This window comes from Epargyreus clarus, unplaced genomic scaffold, assembly GCF_041222505.1.
Source record: "Epargyreus clarus isolate Ecla_fem2 unplaced genomic scaffold, WU_Ecla_fem_2.2 ptg000029l, whole genome shotgun sequence".
NCBI classification, from domain to species: Eukaryota; Metazoa; Arthropoda; class Insecta; order Lepidoptera; family Hesperiidae; genus Epargyreus; species Epargyreus clarus.
The window spans coordinates 7,234,312-7,255,087 of NW_027332235.1; the positions used below are offsets into that span (position 1 = coordinate 7,234,312).

A 20,776-nucleotide genomic window follows, 5' to 3' on the forward strand; every position below is an offset into this window, starting at 1 on the left:
CACTTGGAAGGGTGTGGTAAGGGAAACAAACTTACCCGAGGCGTACCAAAGTTGACCTCAGTGGTAGCAATCTGTGATCGACCTCTGCTAGGAATTTAGTCTTATCTAGGTTTGATTACAAATGTCCATTGGTGGATTGCATGTTCGTTTGCTATCTTATGAAAAATATTTTCACTTCGTCTTTCCTTTCATTGCCCATTTTTGTATTGTTATTAACACGCATGAACGCGTTCTTCCCTTAATATTATAAGGAAAAAGGTTGATAAATGAAAGACCACGGATCGTCCATAAACATTTATTAATACAATATATCATTTCCATATTCCAATATTAGTAATAATACAATTATCGTGCTCCGTTAGGAAGCATACATAAGAAACTACATTAAGAAGAACTCTACTAGGCTGCAATACCATATACCCTCCTGTCGAGAGTTGCATAAGTACATTAAAGATTCGTTTAATATAAGAATTATTTGACACATTCATAGGTTAAAAATCTAAGTTGCCAATCGCAAATACAAGTGGCGTTGTTTCATACAAAGGCTTATTATAGCGTCTTTCACCAAGTTTTCCATTACCGAGTCTCTTACATGACTAGAACATTAAAAGTTACATTTATATTTTTGTCTATTTTGTAATATCTGCTACATCCTATTGACATAAGTTTACCACCAATTTAGTAGCTACTGTTTCTACGTTTATCTTAATTATCTCTACATACATACATTGTAATAAGCTGCGTAGTAGCGACGAGTCCTTTGGTAGAAATAAAAGGAACTCAAGTGTGGCCAAGAACCCATCGCCAGTAGCAGTTTCTAATGTCTGATTGGCCGAGCATAGTGTCAGAGCGTACTGATTAGGCAATAAGGCTGGGTGATTGCCCAACCAAGTAAGCGGACGCTCGGCTCAATCAGAGAAACCAAACACTACGAAACCGAAACGAGAACGTAATTTTGAAATTTGAAACGTAATCGAGTAAAGTGGTCCAAAAATATTTCCGAAATGAATCTACATCCCTGTTTTCGAATCTCTGAACAGATTTAATATAGATGTGAAGATGTAGAAGACGTGAAGGGAGAAGTAGAAGCTAACGCAACGGGTCCAGTGATAAAGCAGTTGTCGTCCATTGGAACGGCGATCAATTCAGAATGGATACTGGTTGCATTGATTGGTCGCCGTTTCAAGGGTTGGTGTTGGATCTTCATCCCCACTTCTGGAAGAGGCCCATGCGCTGACAGCGACAGTTGGACCCCCAGAGGTTGCAGCGACAGGATGAAGAGTGGCAGCAGTCCCCAGGACGGTGGTCGCAGTTGCCACCACGCCGGATACAGGCTCGCCTGAAAACGTAGATCAGCGACGAACGTCTGAAACCACATCATCGAATACTATCCTAAGTTTCTGTCCGGTACCTTATGAGGTTTAAGCTGTTTTATTCGGACATAGCAAGGATCATTCAATTTTATGATCGTCTTTGAATATTTCAGTATGGCAGTTTTAGTTTCATCAAAAATAAATATAGAATCGTATCAATTATATTTTATTATATTACTATTGATTGTGAGTCTCAAACTACCGGGACTTTTTTTAACTATACTTTTTAATAAAAGTTTGCGATTTTGTCTTTTTCCAGTCAATACAACCCACTCTAATATTATTTAACTTAAAATTTCTGAATACCACATATGTAAGCACATACAGTAACGAATTTATATTCTTAATATACGATGTTTTCTTTCTTCATTATAAGTTCCACTGACGCAACTATCGTGTACGTGTTTTCAATAAGTTTTTGCAATATTTTCTACTTACTTTCCAACATCCTGAAGCATTTGCAGATCAGCGGGGTCGTCATCGTAGTCGGGCACGCTTATTTCAACATCTTCGTCGCCTGTAAATTAATTATTATTATACAGTTACACATACAATATATGTATGTTAACTAATAACATAAATGAATTAGAGAATTAGTATAAAAACAAAAAACCTGACTGCTAAAAATATGCTATTCTTAGAATGAAGACGAATCCAACGACACCTCATATGTTAAAATCCGTCAAGCCATATAGGGTGTGCCAAAGAACTTAAACATAGGTATTGCCAGCTCCAAAAGTAGATAAACATATTATAATTTCCAAAATACCTATACACCCAAACGTTCATAAGTAGCTGAACATAACTAGCACCATAATTAGATTAACATCGTAAAGTTTCAAAAGTAGATGAATACTACAGTGTCAAAAGTAGCTGAACAATGACATATCATTTTCGTGACATTATTTATTATGCACATTGCACATATGTACGATGTTCAGATATGATGCTAGGGATATTTAGCTACTTATGAACGTTTTTGAGAATTTTGATTTGCTCTAATGACGCTGACTGTACATACGCTCGAAAATGATAAGATTTTTTTACTCGACTGACAGATTTTTTTACTTGATGATGAATAATTTTAGTCATTCGACTGCGAAGTTAATATTACATTACTCTTTGTGAAATAATTGAACTACTACAACCAACGCTTCGAGACAAAGTCTAATTCATTGAAATAAAAAGTAAGCGTCTAAAATGAAAGAGATTCAAATTGAACAAAAGCAGTGTTTATTAAGAGCTATAAGTAAGAGAATTTTAAAATAAAATTTCCAATAATGAATTGCTCTTTTCCAGTGCTATAAATTGGAGATGCAATTGAGCTTTTTATCTGAGATTGGATTTAGATTCATTAAGCGTGATTCACTAGATTGTTTTAATTTTACATTCAAATAAAAATAATATATTATATTTATTACAGTTAATTGAGGTAATATGTAAATGAGTGGCTGTTTAATAGGCATTACTCTGGACATGTGTAAAGCAAGGTAATATGGTGGAAATCTCACGTAAAAGTATCAAAAATGCCAAGGAATAGGTTAGAACAACGCATAAACTTACACATAGCAGAAGTCAACAATCTTTTAGCTAGAGAGGACACCCGTGTCCAGCAGTACGTCCAAAATGGGTCGACGAAGACGACGACGTAGATGATGACTAATAATAATCTGAATGAATTTCAAATTAATGTCTTACCGGGATCAATAAACGAGGCATGGGAGCACTTCTCAGCGAGAAGAACTGCCGCTAGCACCAGCAACAGTGCGCTGGCGCGCGGCATCCTGCTCTCTGGACAACCGCTGCTCGTCTGTGGAAGGTCAGTACATTTTATTTGACGGCTGAAGCAGTGATGATATGATTTAGGAAAATCATATCATCACTAGAGTCAGAGGAATTATTTTGAAGAGTCTAGGAAGACTGCAAAATAATTTCACTTTATATACATTTAAAAAAACTAATTCTTAATCTGGTAAATAACATATGTGTTACAAGTTACACTTACCAAACGATAGGATGCTAAAAAAACAAAATGACAGTCAATATGATATGACAGTACATATATCTGGCATCTGGGTAATGAAGTTTATTCAAGAAATGTTAAAATAAGTAAAGTTACAATTCCCTTTAAAATAAAAGACAGCGCGATGATTAAAAATAAACATAATAAAATGGCTACCCACTTATTCGTAAAATAAACATTAGACATGGATCCAGAAATAGAAAATAAAGTGTAGACACATTGTACAATATTCGATCATTGTCTAGAACGAAATACAATTTACGAGTACGTTCAAGTGTGTCGCCAAGGAGGCCAGCTGCAAGCCCCTAAAAGTTCAAAATTCGTATTCAAAATGCAGTAACCATCGTTCCGTAACAGCTGACCTACGCTGGGCAATTTGGTAGGTTAATGGATGGATTATTGATAACGAGCGTTAGTATACGTTATCTTCTTGTTACTTATGCATGAGCTAATCTTCATTATCCCATGATTAATCACAAAAATTCACAACATATGTACATACAAACTGATATATAAATCATAGATAAGTAATATATGATGTAAATATACAACTATTTCGAACATCAAATAAAAATACTTGTAAAAATAGACCAAAGTTACTGGATGAAAAGAAACTCGAAACAACGTCGATTAAATTACCACAGAACAGAGAACTGAAACATCACATGATATAATGAAGCCCATAGATTTGACAACAAAAGTTCCCGATAACACGTATCGAGTTCGGAACTTGTTTAGCACGTTAACCGCGATATTAGAGGAACAGCATTTCCTCTAATATCGCGGATGTTAGTAATAAAAGATCGTAACAACTCAATATGACGGTAGCTCGTAAAATTCGTAACATTCTATATATACCTACTACCCTCGCTGTTGACTTTGTTTTCAAACCCGTTGTAACGATTTTTTACTGTAACCACCTGTAACGAACTTTTAAGGAATGTTTATTTTTTATAATAATTGAATAAACAAATAAGTATGGAGTCGATCTTATGGTAACGTGCTAGTGTGCGTGGGCATCTTTAATCAACTCCAGATAAGATAAGAGAGTCTGCGACAGATGCGAAGCTGACTGATAGCTAAGTACATCGATATACTACTAATAAAGACGGCTAAGTAAGAAAACGCTTTGGATTGGCTTTGGTAGTGCTGCTGTTATTAAGCAAAAAAGGTGTGTCGGTATTGCTTCGAGAGAAAAACTACAAAGGATTCCACGACCTTTGTAGTTTATAGTTTTTGACTATAATCGTCCTCAATTCTGATTATGGTACGAGTATTTAACCAATAAGCGAGCACTAATTTTGATAACGTACCTTCGCTAAGTATATAATTATTCTATACAATGCAGTTACATTTCAAATTGATCTATACTAATATTATAAAGAGGAAAATTTTGTTTGTTTGTTTAATTGTAATGAATGGGCTCAAAAACTACTGGACCGATTTTAAAAATTCTTTCACCATTCGAAAGCTACATTATCCACGAGTAACATAAGCTATATTTTATAATAATATGAAATATATTTGATAAATAGATTTTGAGCGGTATAAAGTTTGCCGGGTCAGCTAGTAATTAATAAAATTCATCCAATTCCTTGACGTCAATAATTACGAAATATTTTAAAAGCCCTAGCAGACACTTTTAGCATCAGCGTCCCCCGATTTGCGGCATCAATGCAATCGTCGAAACTTCCGATTTTAGAATTCCAATACGAATTTCCGTTGTCAAAAGTCTACTAGGGACTTAAAGCGTAAAATACGATTACTTTCATTACACAATTATAATAAAAAAACCGATAACTCTACCGCGAACACATTTCTAAGCAAATATGCTGACGTTTTATGTATGTTTTACTTGTTTTTTACGTCCTTGTAGGTTTTACAATACATGGCTATAGGTACCACAATATGGCCTATAAACATGATAGGATTAGATACAGTTTATGACGCTATACACTCAAGAAATTACATGCGGGTGTCCCCATACTTATAAACACGTAATCGGCTTTATTCGGCGCAGATTAGAGGGGCCTACGTCCAGCAGTGGACTATCATAGGCTGATGGATGGATGGAATCGGCTTTAGTCGCTATATAACCGTCATTACATCATGTATTTTTTTTCGTGATACACAGTGTACATCGATGCCATAGATGTCAACTAATTGCTGCTTTTTGTTGTCCATGATCATAAAAATTCTTCCATTTTCAGTTTTGCTCAGATCATCTCTCTACTAAGACTTCCGGCAGCAACTGTTTCATACTAACATTCTTAAACTAAACAATAAATTAATGCAATTAAAAAACAAATTACACCACTTCATGTGGAAGTTATAATGATGCGTAAAGAGTATAATGAGATTAGTTTAAGGGACTGTCACCCTAACGAATTTGTTTGGGATCAATAGGAAAGTTTTGGGTTCTAAGCCATGCATTCTATCTCCTACGAGTATTGTATTAGGCCAACATACGAGCGATAGTAAACTATAATAATATAAGAGCGACAGTTCACGCTGATAATCGACACCGACTGTCGCCGACGATAGCGACTGCTAGCGAGAGTCGGAAGCGATCGCCAGCAATAGCACGTGGCAATGTGCAACCGTTGGAGGCGATCGTCAGCGACTACTGGCTACTGCCGCCAACTATTGACATCTGTCGTTCATGTCTTGAAGGTGGTAGAACCCTTTATGGTTCGACCCCGGCGGCACCACCGCCACACCTATTTCTACCGAAGGTGGTAGAACCCTTTGTGGTTCGACTCCGGCGGCACCACCGCCACACCTATTTCTACCTAATAACAGCAGTGTTAGGAGCTGCTGTTCCGGTTTGAAGGGTGTGGTAAGGGAGACAGATGTCCATGGGCAGCAGTAGCCACTTACCATTAGGCGGACTGTATGCTCGTCTGCTACTCCTATATTATAAAAAAAAGGTCTGCCGCCGTCCGCTAGCGACGGTCGCCGGCGACAGGTTGTAGCTCGTATATAAGAGCTCTTAGCGAATCATAACGACTTCTATAATAGCAAATTGATGGACTATAAAGAAATTTAAGGCACGACGTACCTACCTTAGTCTTACATATAATTTCCGAGAGGAATAAGTTCTCTACTAAAATGACAAAGTCTTCAGTCGTAAAATGTTCAGTTAAAATCCATAACATTTTTTATCTTCCCATTCAGTCTCTCTCTCGTTTATCGCAAGCGGTGGAACAGTTAACCTCAACCCAATCAAAGGGAAAGCAATCAAACTTGGAATAAGTTCTGTGTGACGTTGTTATAGTTTGTAAGGACCCTGATTGTGATTCACACTTCAGCAAAGTTGACTAAAGTTTAACTGTAATATTAAGAATTTTAATTTGACCTAGTTGTAATTAACGTGAAATACTGTGTTAAAAAAAACACTCTAAATTTTATATCTAACATATCTAATATTTTATAATTATTTAATATATATTTTATAATATTTTTTATAGTAGCAATGAAGCAGTGTACTTGATAGTAACTGACAAATGTCACCCAAGAAATTTAATAATAGTTTAGTAGCAGACGAGCATACAGGCCACTTGTTGGTAAGGGGATACTGATGCCAATTGACATCTATAATCAACATCAGATAAGATTAGATTCCTACCTAAGGTTGGCCACAAATGCGCCGTTACCCCTGAGGACTAAGCTGGAATGCCTCGAAAAAGTATGTCTCCCTTGGTTTAGAGTTCCATGAACTTAGTAAGGAAGAATAAGAGTATTAATAACATTTAGGTAAAATTAGGTCGTCTTAATTTTATAATATTTCTGAAAGCCCTTGATAAGACTGACATTTTCACGTTATAAATGTGAGATGTCAGATTATTTTGTAAAAGACCGGAAAAGATATTATTTTATTATATTCTAAAGGTTAAGCTTATACGATATCGCACTGATCGCCATCATTTATTATTAAAATGGATTCCTTGCCTTTTGGAATTACACCAATTTCACCCCTTTGATATATGACACATCAATTTTCGATCTTCTGTGCTTGTTAATTACGTTTTAATAGGATATAGGAATAGCTCTTTGATGAGGCAAATAATTCATAAATCTGTCATCTGCACTCGGAAACGCGAACCACTAAGCTTCGGGAACCATAGTTCACTCGCCGCAATCAATTATTACCCCCTTTGTGGTTTCTTGTGTCACTTTCATGCTCCAACCGTATTTATGATTGTTCACTGGGGTTAGAGTTTAATGATGCATTCAGTTATAGAATGAACTTGGTGGCAAACAGAAATTGTAGACATTTACAAAGATATTCAGAATAGTTGCAAAGTGTGTACACGTAATAATGTTCAAATTGTGAATTTCTAGGTATAAGATAGTTGTCCTATGCTAGGGGGATTAGGCAAACGCTGAATCCCCACAACAAAAATATTCGATATTTAATCTACTTTCGTTAATAAGTCTGCACTTACAACAATATCAAGGGCTTTAGGTACTATAGTTCACTTGACGCAATCGTCCATTATTAAGTCCCTTGGTGGGTCCTTTCAGTTTAATCACTTTCGAGTCAGAAATTTAATCAAATTTAGATATTGTAATGTATTAGTTTATTGGAAATTGACGCGTCTTACTTCAATTTTTCTTTTAACTATTACAATTAAATGAAATAAATAACTCTATGGTATTAAAAATAGTAATAGCTTACTAGTGAATTATTGGATATAAGGCTCTTCTCATAATGTAACTAAAATTATTTAAAAAATAAAAATCCCGGATTCTAAAAAAATATCAGGAAACCTACATCTATTTCTACCTTAAAACAGCAGTGTTAAGAACTGCTGTGTTCCGGTGTGAAGGGTGTGGTAAGGGAGACATACTTTTCCGACGCGTTCCAGCTTAGTCCTCAGAGGTATCGGCGCATGTTACCAACCTTGCGTGGGAATCCTGTCTAGATTTGATTACAGTTGTCCAAGGGCGGCACTAGTCACTCACCATCAGGTGGACTGCATGCTCGTCTGCAACTCCTATATTATAGAAAAGACTATTTAGACTTTGTTTTTTCTGTTTCATGATTTAGACGAATACAACGGCACCTCATTTTAATATGACAAAAATACGTCACTGAATGTGATAAACATACCAATCTACATACACTAGAATCATGATTCTTCGTTGGCTAAAATCGATTGTAATTGTACTCCTTTGTAGACATTAATCAATTATTTACTTCATCAATAAATCAGTCCGTCAAGCCAATTACCTTCACCGGTAATCGATTTGCCAATAAAGCTCGGGAAACGAAAATAGACACTTATTTGATACAAATTGGTTGTAATTGTTTTGTTTACTTGGTTAGTAGTGTTTAATTGATTAAATAACGGTATGTTTAATGTTTATTGGCAATTAAACCTTTTGTGGGTCGATCTATTCTGCCAAATAACAGCAGTGTTAAGCGCTGGTGTGTTCAGCTTTGAAGGGTGTGGTGACAGATATATCCGAGGCGTTCAAAGCTAGTCTTCAGGGGTAGAAATGCAATCCATCTGTGGCCCACAGATAAGGCGCTTATATCATCTGGGATTTATTACAAATGTCCATGGGTGGCAGTAGCAACTATTGTTACTTCGATTCTGTAAATCAGTAACTATGTGTTAAATATGTTACAAGAGCTAAATATAGAATACAGGTGGTAGAACCCTCTGCAGTTCAATTCTGGGGGCACCACCGCCATACCTATTTATGTCTATTAACAGCAGTGTAACCATAACCAGCAGTAACCATAACTTTAATACTAGAAATAGAAATAAATTAGCAATTCCTAAACATAGATTATGTAAGGTGGCTAGATCTTTCATGGGTAACTGTATTCGCTACTATAATAAAATACCCGACCACATTTTGAATGTCACAGAAAAAAGTTCAAGTACTTTAAACTAAGTGATTATTTGACTGACAAAACGGTGTGGTCTGAAGTAGTTCCAGCTCCATTAACATTATAAAAATATATTTTTTTTAAAGATGTGTGTTATGGAGTTTCTTTCGCCGCTTCTTCTCCATAACAAAACACCTTGTGAAGTGGTGGTAGTTTTACTGACATTCAAAAAGTGCTCTGTAAAGAACCTATTTTGAATAAAACATTTTGATTTGATTTGATTTAGTGTCAAGCACTGCTGCGTTATGCTTTGAAGGGTGTGGGTAAGGAAGACATTTTTTTTATAATTTTAAATAATTGGAGGTATGAGACCTTAAAAATATGTTTAGCAAGCTACATTTATTGATGGCAACAACAAAGCGATTTCCTATTCGAAGTCATACAAAATTTCCAGTATTAGGAACTTTTTCATTTTCTCCTTATTGTTCAACAGAAATCCAATTGTGTCTCGGCTTATTGTATTCAAATTGTATTTTATGGGATATTGTGTTTACGATGTAGATCGTGGAAAATACTCGGTATTGCTTTATTATGAGTACATTTTGCGGAAGTATTTCAATTTATCAAAGTTAGTTTTGTTTTAATTGCCTTTGACATTAGATCAAAAAATAAAGACAAAACCTTGCTAACACTTCATTTGCCTTTTTTATATAATATAGAAGTAGCACTCTAGCATGCCGTCTACCTGATATTAAGGAACACAAACTTCCTAAAGTACAATTTGCAATTCTTTAAGTGATTTTAAACGAATATCTTAAATTTATCTTTTACGTGTCTTTCTCTCTATAGTCGGTCTCTCAGTGCTGAGGATCGTGACTTCTTTGCTTTATAGTGTCTTTCCAAAGATTGCGATTAGTGGCCTGGTGTATCTCCTCGCTGACCGGTATTATACCGGTATGGTCTGACCATCGTTTTGGGCTGCGTCCTCTGCTTCTCCACCTTGCCTGTCACCAGTAGTTTTTCCAGGTTGTCATAATTTCTTCGGGCTATATGACCGAAGTATTTAAGTATGAGGTGCAGGCAAATACTGGAAAGACCGAAAGACTTTTACGTGAAGTCGAACTTTATTTTCCAATAACACATGATAGTTTTTATAAATATGCATAATATTAAATATAAAGACTCATTGGAGATTATTGTTTTGCGTAGCTATGTGTGTGTATTTTATGTTTACGTACGTAAACTGATTTTTGATTTCAAATTTTTTCAAAAAATTATCCTGGCTTTTTATTACTCTAAGGATAAACGATTATGATTCGAAAAATATTTTGGAAAACTTTACGCTCCATTATTTTCCCTCAGAAAGACATTACGCCGCTGCTATTGCTTTCAAATTACAGTTTAATTACTGTAGAAATATTTTATGGTAGCAACGATTTGTTACTTCGAAACTTATCAAAGAGGAAATCCAAGACAATCAACGACAGAACTTTGGTAACGTTATAAATGATTTTAACTTTGTCCTGTTGGTAACTTGATTAATAGATCTTTATAATTCTGACGATGAGCTGCGCCAAGTATTAAATATTTGTATCGCAGCGACACATCCGAGGATATTTTTGCGGACATGTGCGTAATCTAGACGTAAACTGTGTGTCCACCGAGTTCAGGGGATGCACGCTATTCCAGGGACGCACGTGTAATAAACGTAACACAATGTGTGTACTATACGGAACGTCGCAGAGTGTTTTATATTTACAAGTACGGAAACTGGCAGAATTTTGACTCAAAAATTCTTACACCGACGTCCTTACTATTTTATTACCTTAAGAATGATCGTTCAAGACTCGATTTTTTTTCGGAAAACTTTACGCTCTATTATTGTTCCTCAGAAAGACATTACGCCGCTGCTATTACTTTCAAATTACAGTTTAATTACTGTAGAAATATTTTATAGTAGCAACGATTTGTTACTTCTAAACTTATCAAAGAGGAAATCCAAGACAATCAACGACAGAACTTTGGTAACGTTATAAATGATTTTAACTTTGTCCTGTTGGTAACTTGATTAATAGATCTTTATAATTCTGACGATGAGCTGCGCCAAGTAGCAAATATTTGTATCGCAGCGACACATCCGAGGATATTTTTTTGCGGACGTGTGCGTAATCTAGACGTAGACTGTGTGTCCACCAAGTTCAGGGGATGCACGCAATTCCAGGGACGCACGTGTAATAAACGCAACACAATGTGTGTACTATACGGAACGTCGCAGAGTGTTTTATATTTACAAGTACGGAAACTGGCAGAATTTTGACTTAAAAATTCTTACACCGACGTCCTTACTATTTTATTACCTTAAGAATGATCGTTCAAGACTCGATTTTTTTTCGGAAAACTTTACGCTCCATTATTGTTACTCAGAAATGACGTTACGCCGCTGCTATAGCTTTCAAATTACAGTTTAATTACTGTAGAAATATTTTATGGTGGCAACAATTTGTTACTTTGGAACTTATCAAAGAGGAAATCCAAGACAATCAACGACAGAACTTTAGTAACGTTATAAATGATTTTAACTTTGTCCTATTGGTAACTTGATTAATAGATCTTTATAATTCTTACGATGAGCTGCGCCAAGTATTTAATTTCTTGTATCGTAGCGACACATCCGAGGATATTTTTTTGTGGACATGTGCGTAATCTAAACTTACACTGTGTGTCCACCAAATTCAGGGGAGGCACGCAATTCCAGGGACGCACGTGTAATAAACGCAATGCAATTTGTATAATACACGGAAGGTTTCAGCGTGTGTTATGTTTACAAGTACGCAAACTGGCAGATTTCTTAACTCAAAATTTCTCCTTTATAAAGAGATTATGTACTTACTTTTTTATTACTCTTAAGAATGATCGTTGATGACTCGAATTTTTTTTTGTGAAAACTTTACGCTCCATTATTGTTCTTTAGAAATAAATTACGCCGCTGCTATTGCTTTCAAATTACAGTTTAATTACTGTGGAAATATTTTATGGTGGCAACGATTTGTTACTTCGAAACTTATCAAATAGGAAATCCAAGACAATCAACGACAGAACTTTGGTAACGTTATAAATGATTTTAACTTTGTCCTGTTGGTAACTTGATTAATAGATCTTTATACTGGATAATTATTTAATATACATTCTTATTTTATTTTAGATTAGGTACGTCTTACAATTGCGCGAATTAAGAAGGAAAAGTAAAATACCAATTAAGTAGTACACATTAAAAAAACTATTGCTTAAAAATATTGCCTGTGTTACTTCCCTAATTTGGACGAAAGCCATGTAATAGAAAGTCATGTAATTAAAAAAACATTTAATCCTATTTTTTTACATCCCAGATTTTTTATAAGACTGGAGCAGCATAAGAGCTTACGTGGATTCTATTTGGAGCAAATCTTAGATGCGTTTCCTCTCTTGAGAAATAAGGTGGTCGCCCCCGGTAAATCAGCCAGCATCCGTGCTTTCAATTGGTGTAGCGCTGGTAGCTACCCGATCGAACCACACTAACTTTACCACTTTGAAAATTGAATAAACATTCGGCACTTTTTCACTTGAATATACTGTTTTATATCGTTACTCATAATCATAAACTCGAAGTTATTACATAAAATTGCAGTACTAATTTAAAAACAAATTTAAACTCGCTTATCTATTTAAATCTGTTTAATGTTAAGGGACCAACCCTTTAACCCGAGATAAAATCATAAATGTCTCTACCAATGACATGTTATCCTTCGTATCTTTAAATTTGCTTTGAACCGTAAGGTAAGTGTCTTATCTTTACCTGTAAGCGAGTAATGCGTTAATGCGTCAAACGATATTTTACATATGAATTGGGCTTTATTCCATGACTTTTGTAGATTGTGAATATTGTGACTTTTGTAGTGTCCGGTCGGACGCTTTCATATGTTGATTGGCACACTCAGCTGTTGATTTGGATATTTTATTAACAATAGCTTTTGTACTTCATTATACCTCTATACTCTGATTCATAATTAGGTGTCCAAAATGTAAACAAAGGTGTTGACCTATCAAGAAAATATGTTAGAAATGGTAGTTTTTATTTTTGTCGATATTAAAGTAATACAACAATAATAAAATAATAATCTAAATAAATTAAGATTAATTCACATTTTCTAATAATTATATCACCTCAATTTCGTTCCATACAGTAATAATAATAAAAAAAAGTTTATGGTAGAAAATTAAAATGTGATAATAGTAACACAATCGGATTCCAAGACATTTCTAATGCTGTCATTTTTAAGTTTCGTAACTAATATTATTCATTTTCGTGATTGTGATGGAACTCTAATGTTTTCTCGTTTACATAACGCGTTTGTTAAATTGTGTATATTTGTTAAATTTTCGTTTATTGTTGAGTTTGTTAAAGTTTGTGTTTCTTGTTAATTTTGTTAGTGACATTTCTTTGTTTACATTTTGGACATCTAATTATGAATCAGACTATAGTTGAATGGGTACAGTCACTACGAAAAATCTTCTCAATATGTCTATGTAATTTAGCTTATGTAGTATTATGGACAATGAAAAATACAAGTCTGTATTTCCTCACAGGCGTAAGTCAATCCGGTTATCGTTAAATAGTAATTGTTGAGTCTTATCAAACGCTTTTAAGGAAGTTGGAAATCATTTGTTTGAAAAAAAAAAACGATATCGATTAGCCACTATGCTGTATCTTCATTCACATGTCCCTTAAGTCATGTTAAGTATATTTATATTATTTGCAAATTTTCAAAATTAATTGTCTTTACTTAATACAAAATCTGTAGGTACTATAGGTATTTAGAACCTTTCATTAATATTATGAAAAAGGTCCTTAATAAAATAAATCGCTTGTCGTGTATCGTTTCATATATGTTTATCACCTAATCCGTTAAATAGGGTTGGACCGGATTAACCGTAAATGTGAGCTTAATGTCGTTTGGGTCACATTTAACTTAAATTTTCCCAATCCCCCATAATCGTTAAATGACTAAGGTTCGTGATTTTATTAGCATTGCTATTTAGCAATTTAGAAAGAAAATTAATATAAAGTGTGACATTGAGCTATTTTATTACAGTAATAAAGTTATAGCCAACGATGATATAGTTATGTTTATTATATCGTTAGGAGCCGCTGCTGAATATGGAAATTTGTAACCAAACCCCGATAGGGTTGGACTTCTATCTGAGATCGGTGCTTCATAGTATACAGACAGATCATGAAAAAATACATAACTATGGTAAGGGCAAAAGTAATTTTCAAATCTATTATAGATACGATACGATATATACATATAAATACGATAACGACGATATCGTACACTATACATTCGACGATATACGATACATATAAATACGATAAAAAATTAATCTCCAAAATTATATTTTTTGCTCATACATTAAAAAGAGCATATTAATAGAAATTCCAGCATTTGTGAGTTCAATCTTTATTAAAACATGTAATACTATATAAAACCATTCCATCAGTAATATATTCAAAACATGGAATACAATGAATCGATTACTTGCAAAGCGTCTGCTATGTAAACGAGGAGCTGTCGTCTCCGGTTTCCAATTTATGAAATTATGTCGTTTAAGAGAATATTTTGCACGGAAAGGATTTTAGTGGCTTTTAATAACGCACACACACTAGGATTCCCTGTGTCGTGGGTGCCATGGACACACACATAGACAAATACACAAACACCCAGACCCAGAAACAGAAATCTAAATTCATCATTTAGATATCTGTCTGGCTGGGGATCGAATCCGGGACCCTTTGCGCATGGGTCGTCTAATTTTCTTATAATGTAGCTTAAAGCGGGAAAGAGGGTTTTTCAACAGCGCTTAACTCTTCAAACAAAACCCAGCGTTAAGCGCTGCTGTGTTTTGATTTGAAGGGTGTCGTAAGGGATATATACTTTTCAGAGGTGTTCCAGCTTAGTCCTCAGGTAGCGACAAATCTGTGGCCGACCTCAGGTGAGAATATCTAATCCTATATAGGGTTGATTACAGATGTCCATGGGGGGCAGTAGCCTCTTACCATAGATGGACTCCTCGTCTGCTACTCCTATATTAAAAAAAATGTATCTCAGACACCCTTAAAAAAGCACGGAACATTTTAATATTTAACGAGTATTTTCTATACGCGGTTTTTAATTTATTTTGTCTATCACTAACGGCCTAATCCTTCTCATTCTGAGAGAAGACCCGTGCCCAGCAATACTGGGCATTATTGGGACAATAATGGGTTGATGATGATGATGCAAACTCATTCACTATTCCGTTTTATAAAAATCATACCTTCATATCGCAAGTATACAGTAAACTCATTTCATTTACGTCTGTACGTCACTTTACGATATTATTTCATTCTTGTATCGCGTTTACTCAGGCCGCCGTTCTTAATTGTTCCACGTCAGGGCTTTAGGCTTGTTTTCCACTGCGTTTACAAAGCTACAGCTTTTAGAAAATAGAAATGGGGAACTCAATGTAAATGTATTTAAGCCCAACTAGGCATAAAGTCTCTAACGTCTATGGGTATCTTTAATAAAACCCAAGTAAAACTGAAGTCTTGCCGGGGTAAGCTATAGATGCGATGATAAATAATAATCACTGATACATTAATTTGTAACATTTGTCGACATGAATATGTCGTAAAACTAAGAATTAAGTACAAAAACTTTCTGTAAGTGTTTAGCCATTTGGTACTCACAGAGAAAATAACTCAATAAAATAGAGCTTACATTAATCAGAAATAAGTTGAAATGCAGATATAGGATGTAAACGAAAACTATCATAACTGAAATACAAATTCAGCATAAAATATGAACGCTCGAAATTTTCGCACCAATTGTGTATCCGTTATAATAACCGTCTATTTTCTCGCCATAATAACTAACATAATTTTAAGAATACGTTTACCCTTTAAAGTATTTAGAAATTACTGTGAAATCAAATCAATCATTCTCATCAATCATCAATTAATATTATAGCTTGAGGAGGACTACTGTCCTAAACTCACCCTATGGAATACGCCTCTGTAATCAGCGATTCACGTTTCTTCCGAAAGACCTTTGTTTACTTACAGAACCTTCAGTATATTATATCTATATCAACTGTGCTAAATATATTCGTTTGTCACATTTATTCTTGAAATGTACTGAATTTATGGGATATTTTATGTAAAGCATTTTTGCACTTTAAAACTTTGTTATAAGTGTTATTAGTATTTAAAGTAGTTAGTAGTAGTAGTAGTTAGTCTGTAAGGTACAAAGATATATACTAACGTACGTCGTACGTAGGATAATATAACTATGGTAAGGTATATATGATATGGACCTCTGTCTTAATTTATACTTTTGTATCTTTGTTTATATTGTCGGAAATAAATTATGATGTTATTATTATTATTATTAAAACGATGAAAGAAAAATGTTATTACATGAATACTAAGTAAGTGAGTTATTTATCTCCACTCGAGGGTGATAGAACCTCTTAACTTCCGACTCCGGTAACACCATTGCAACATAGTAGCAGTGTTAAGCGCTGCTGTGTTCTGGTTTGAATGGTCAGGAGGGTGTAAGGGAGACATACTTTTCCCAGCGTTCCAGCATAGTCCTCAGTGGCAGTACAAATTTAATTTGATCTAGGGTTGATTACAGATGTCTATAGGCGGCTGTAGTCACTTACCATCCGGTGAACTGCAAGCTCACCTGCTACTATTATAAAAAGTCTGTAAATCAAGTATTCGGATAAGCTGTTCTCTATTTAACTTTAAAATATACAGTGTTAAAATTATATTTTCATTTTTATAAATATATTTAATTTAAAAAAATCTTGTTACGAAAGTTACGAAACCCATTGTGTACAATCAGACTCGCTTAACAGATTTTTTTGTTTAATTACTAAGTAATTTGGATGTAAATGGCAAGCACCAGCTTATGGACCGAACGTGCCCCGACGCGGGTTAAACATTCGCAAACTCTAAGCTTAAACTTATTCCACTGCCATTGTGCTGTAAGAATCCTTATCTGTTTGACCAGGTCGCGAAACTTTTCTATTTTCTTTGTTTATGTATGAGGTTACACTATACTTTACTTGATGCTTGGGTCAACAGAGGGATGAATATTATTTACGTTTTGGTATCATGGTAGTAGGCATATACCTACATAATATTATGTATAAGCTTATGAAATACATAATATTTATATCATCTTATCATCATCATCAACCCCTTATTGTCCCACTGCTGGGCACGGGTCTTCTCTCAGAATGAGAAGGATTAGGCAATATTTATATAAATGAGGTAAAATTTTATTATTAATCTAACAATTATTATTATTGAACGCGCGTTGCGGAGCGGTCACCATATCGGTCTGACACGCAGAGGGTTCTGGATTCGACCACCGGCCTGGCAGATATATAAATGTTGGATTTAGATTTCCATTCTACTCGTAAGTTGGGTGTTGGTGTTCCTCTTTATGTTTATCCATAACACCCACAACGCAGGGAATAATAGAGTATGACTGGAGTGTATTAAGGGTATTTTAAGCGGCTTTAAAAAATTGGTTTTTTGAAGGCAAACGTTGTCTAATTTTAACTACGGCCTTCTTTCCTGTCACACATGTCCCACTTCAATTTACTAACGGCAGTCTTTACGATTCGATTGCACGAATGACGGGAAAATGCGTGACAGAAAAAGCGTCCTAAGTGTGACTAAGCTTGACTAACCGTGACTAAGCTTTTATATTCTAGCGAGCGAAAACCCGACAATTAGCTGTTAATGTTTGGGTCAAGCGGTATGCTTAACCCAAATGTTTGGGTCATGTTACTCTGAACATGACCAAAGGCTTAATCAAGTGAAGATAATATCATACATATGTATGACGGAAAGTGACGAGGCTCGCAGATATTTCACGACCTAATATATGCGGAGGAAATCGCTGCTTTGGAGGAAAAAGAAGTGTTTTCCCTTGCGTATTACTTACTACTACTTTTCGTATATGGGAATGTATTTTGGGAACATATTTTTACGGCTTATTTAAGTATTGGAATTATGTTGTACATTTTGTAATACTTATATCATGAGATGAGATCAACTATAACGATGTTATTACGTTATTATTGCTTGTCGTATATATTTTTTTTCTTATTTTTCGTTTCTTACTTAATATAATTTTTAAACAACACATTTTACGTACAAAATCTTATTGTAATGTAAAAATAAGTTTGTAATAGTTAATATAATGACCGCCTGTCACAAAATCAAACAAAATGTTTGGTATCGTTGACTTATCACAAGAACCCAAGTGAGCTAATATGTAACTTAGCAGTGTGTTAATCAAGATAGTTGTAGGAAGTTAGTTTAATCTCCCATAATCCAATATCTGTTACGTTTCCTCTTCCGTTACTAAACAAACAAAAGTTGCCTCTTATACGCTAATGTAAGGGTAAATATTATGTAGCGATAGCCCTTTCTGTTCCACTTATGGGTTTGGATAACTTGGAACGTTGCACTATGTTGCTTCAATAAATTGGAACGAAATTAAACAGTGGTGAACAACACATCCAATGTTTTTAAGTCCGTTATGTCACGCGTGACGTGTTAGACTAACACGTCGCTTTTAAGGTCCCCGTAAAAGTAAAACGAGTATATCTAGTAATCAAAACCGTGATAGAAAGCTTAGGGCACTATTCACGACACGCATGTGAACGACAGCACACGCGTCCCTCACGTAGGAATTAACGCGCTGCAGTCTCTTGCATCTTTTATGCTGAGTTTGTCCCTTTTCATGGTCGTTGCAACACATATTACAGTAATAATTGAATGTACATTTTTATTGTCCTTTTGTCGTTTTTTTTCTTTTGTTTTATGTTATTTTTATTTTTTTGTCTCTTTCTATTATAGTATTTCATTTGTGTTGCAATTATTCGAATAAAATGTTTCTTTCTTTCTTTCTTCGCGGTCTCGTGCCCGTGTGATTATGAAACGATAAGATGCGAGTGCGAGTGTGACACGCGTGCGATCGTAAGCACGCGTGACGCGTGACAAGAGAAGCGCTATTAACGTGCTTTTATAAGGCACATCACGCATCCAACTTTGTATATTATAATTATCGGTAAACATTCAATTAATTTATAATTCGTTTAATTTATCGGGAGCTGTGTAATAAATACATTTATGCAACATCAGGCGAATTAACGAATTTATCGGAGAATTTAAAATTATTCGTTGCGTGTCCATGAATATTGCATGAATATTATAAAACAGTGTTTATTTGTTATATCCATTTACTAATTGGGAACGTATCAGGAATTAAAATCATGTTGTGGCATTTAACAGTTCCTCTTTTCCATAAATATTAAAAGTAAAAATCTCTACAATTTAAAAGTACATTTATGGGTAGATTATGTATACCTATATCTTTTTTTTTACATTGAGATACCCGCAGACGCGCATCTGGCCGCGAAGAAGCTTATTCACAATTAAATTAATCATATTCATATTAATCATATCAGACCTCTCCCAGTAGGTAAAGAAACACGCCCAACTGAAGAACATAAAAATTGCAGTTAATATCAAACCATTCGCAAAACAAGGGTAGCAGGAAACAGATTAAATTCTCTGCAGAAGGGAAATATTTATTGAGCAAACACTCGCGAGCAGATTCTTATTGAAGGGTGTTCTACCCTCTCGGATCTGATTGATTTTTTCCTCCCTTCCATATTTCCAACTGCTCACTAACCATTATTCCATTATGTATACTCTGTTTAAAGATTGGGTTCTGAAGCTAAATGGTGAAACGGATCTCTAGTTATTTTGTTCTCTCTGTGTCTTTGTCTATTTGTCTGTCTGGTTGTCTGAGCGTTTATCCGTCCGTATACCTGTACGGTCTTGTGTCCGTATGTCATAGTAATTTTACTATCGGCACTACATATATGGATAAAAACTTTAAAGTAGATGACTATCGATTTATGTATCTAGGTATAGTTAAATCAGACAAACAGGAGTCGTGAAAGACATACCGTAATTCAGAAATGAAAAAAGAAATGTAGATATTCAAACAACAAATGTACAAATGTAGATGTAGGTTTTCAAAAGTTAAGTTCGGATGTATCGAAATCACTTTCAGAACAAGTTAATAATTCGTAATATGTAGCCAGCGAGGAGGGCCCAGTGCCCAGGTTCAGCAGTGGGACATGAAAAGAGTAGGTAACATATAAAAACACTCATACCTAAAAAAACCTTCTGCAGCGGAAACCAATTTAATAACTACGATTGTAACATTAATAATTTTTATATAAGGTATGAAAACTTTAAATTTATAGGAACGTATATTTACGTCATCTATTGATTTTTCTTTCCTCATTTTGGGAGCTGCGGGCGTCGCAATCAACCGCTGTAATCAACCGCCCAGCAGTTACGAACGGCATATTTGCTGAAAGATTGATTCGATCGCTCGGACCTACTGTATTTGGTAT

At 34.9% G+C, this 20,776-nt stretch overlaps 1 protein-coding gene across 3 annotated transcripts in view; it reads right to left on the minus strand.

Moving 5' to 3' along the window:
- Positions 1 to 279: 279 nt before the first annotated feature.
- Positions 280 to 20,776, minus strand: part of LOC140754473 (U8-agatoxin-Ao1a) — an 89,412-nt gene continuing 68,915 nt past the window's right edge. Inside the window, exons 1-4 of one of the 3 annotated variants that reach the window (XM_073089494.1) lie at positions 6,462 to 6,778; positions 3,072 to 3,183; positions 1,812 to 1,890; positions 280 to 1,339 (exon numbers count right to left, since the gene is read on the minus strand). In XM_073089494.1, the coding sequence (XP_072945595.1) occupies positions 1,204 to 1,339; positions 1,812 to 1,890; positions 3,072 to 3,183; positions 6,462 to 6,554 (420 nt within the window). In that variant the 5' untranslated portion in view covers positions 6,555 to 6,778 and the 3' untranslated portion in view covers positions 280 to 1,203. Of the gene's footprint in view, positions 1,367 to 1,811; positions 1,891 to 3,071; positions 3,184 to 6,461; positions 6,779 to 20,776 lie in introns of those variants that run through there. The other 2 variants (XM_073089493.1, XM_073089495.1) reach the window with 2 other exon arrangements.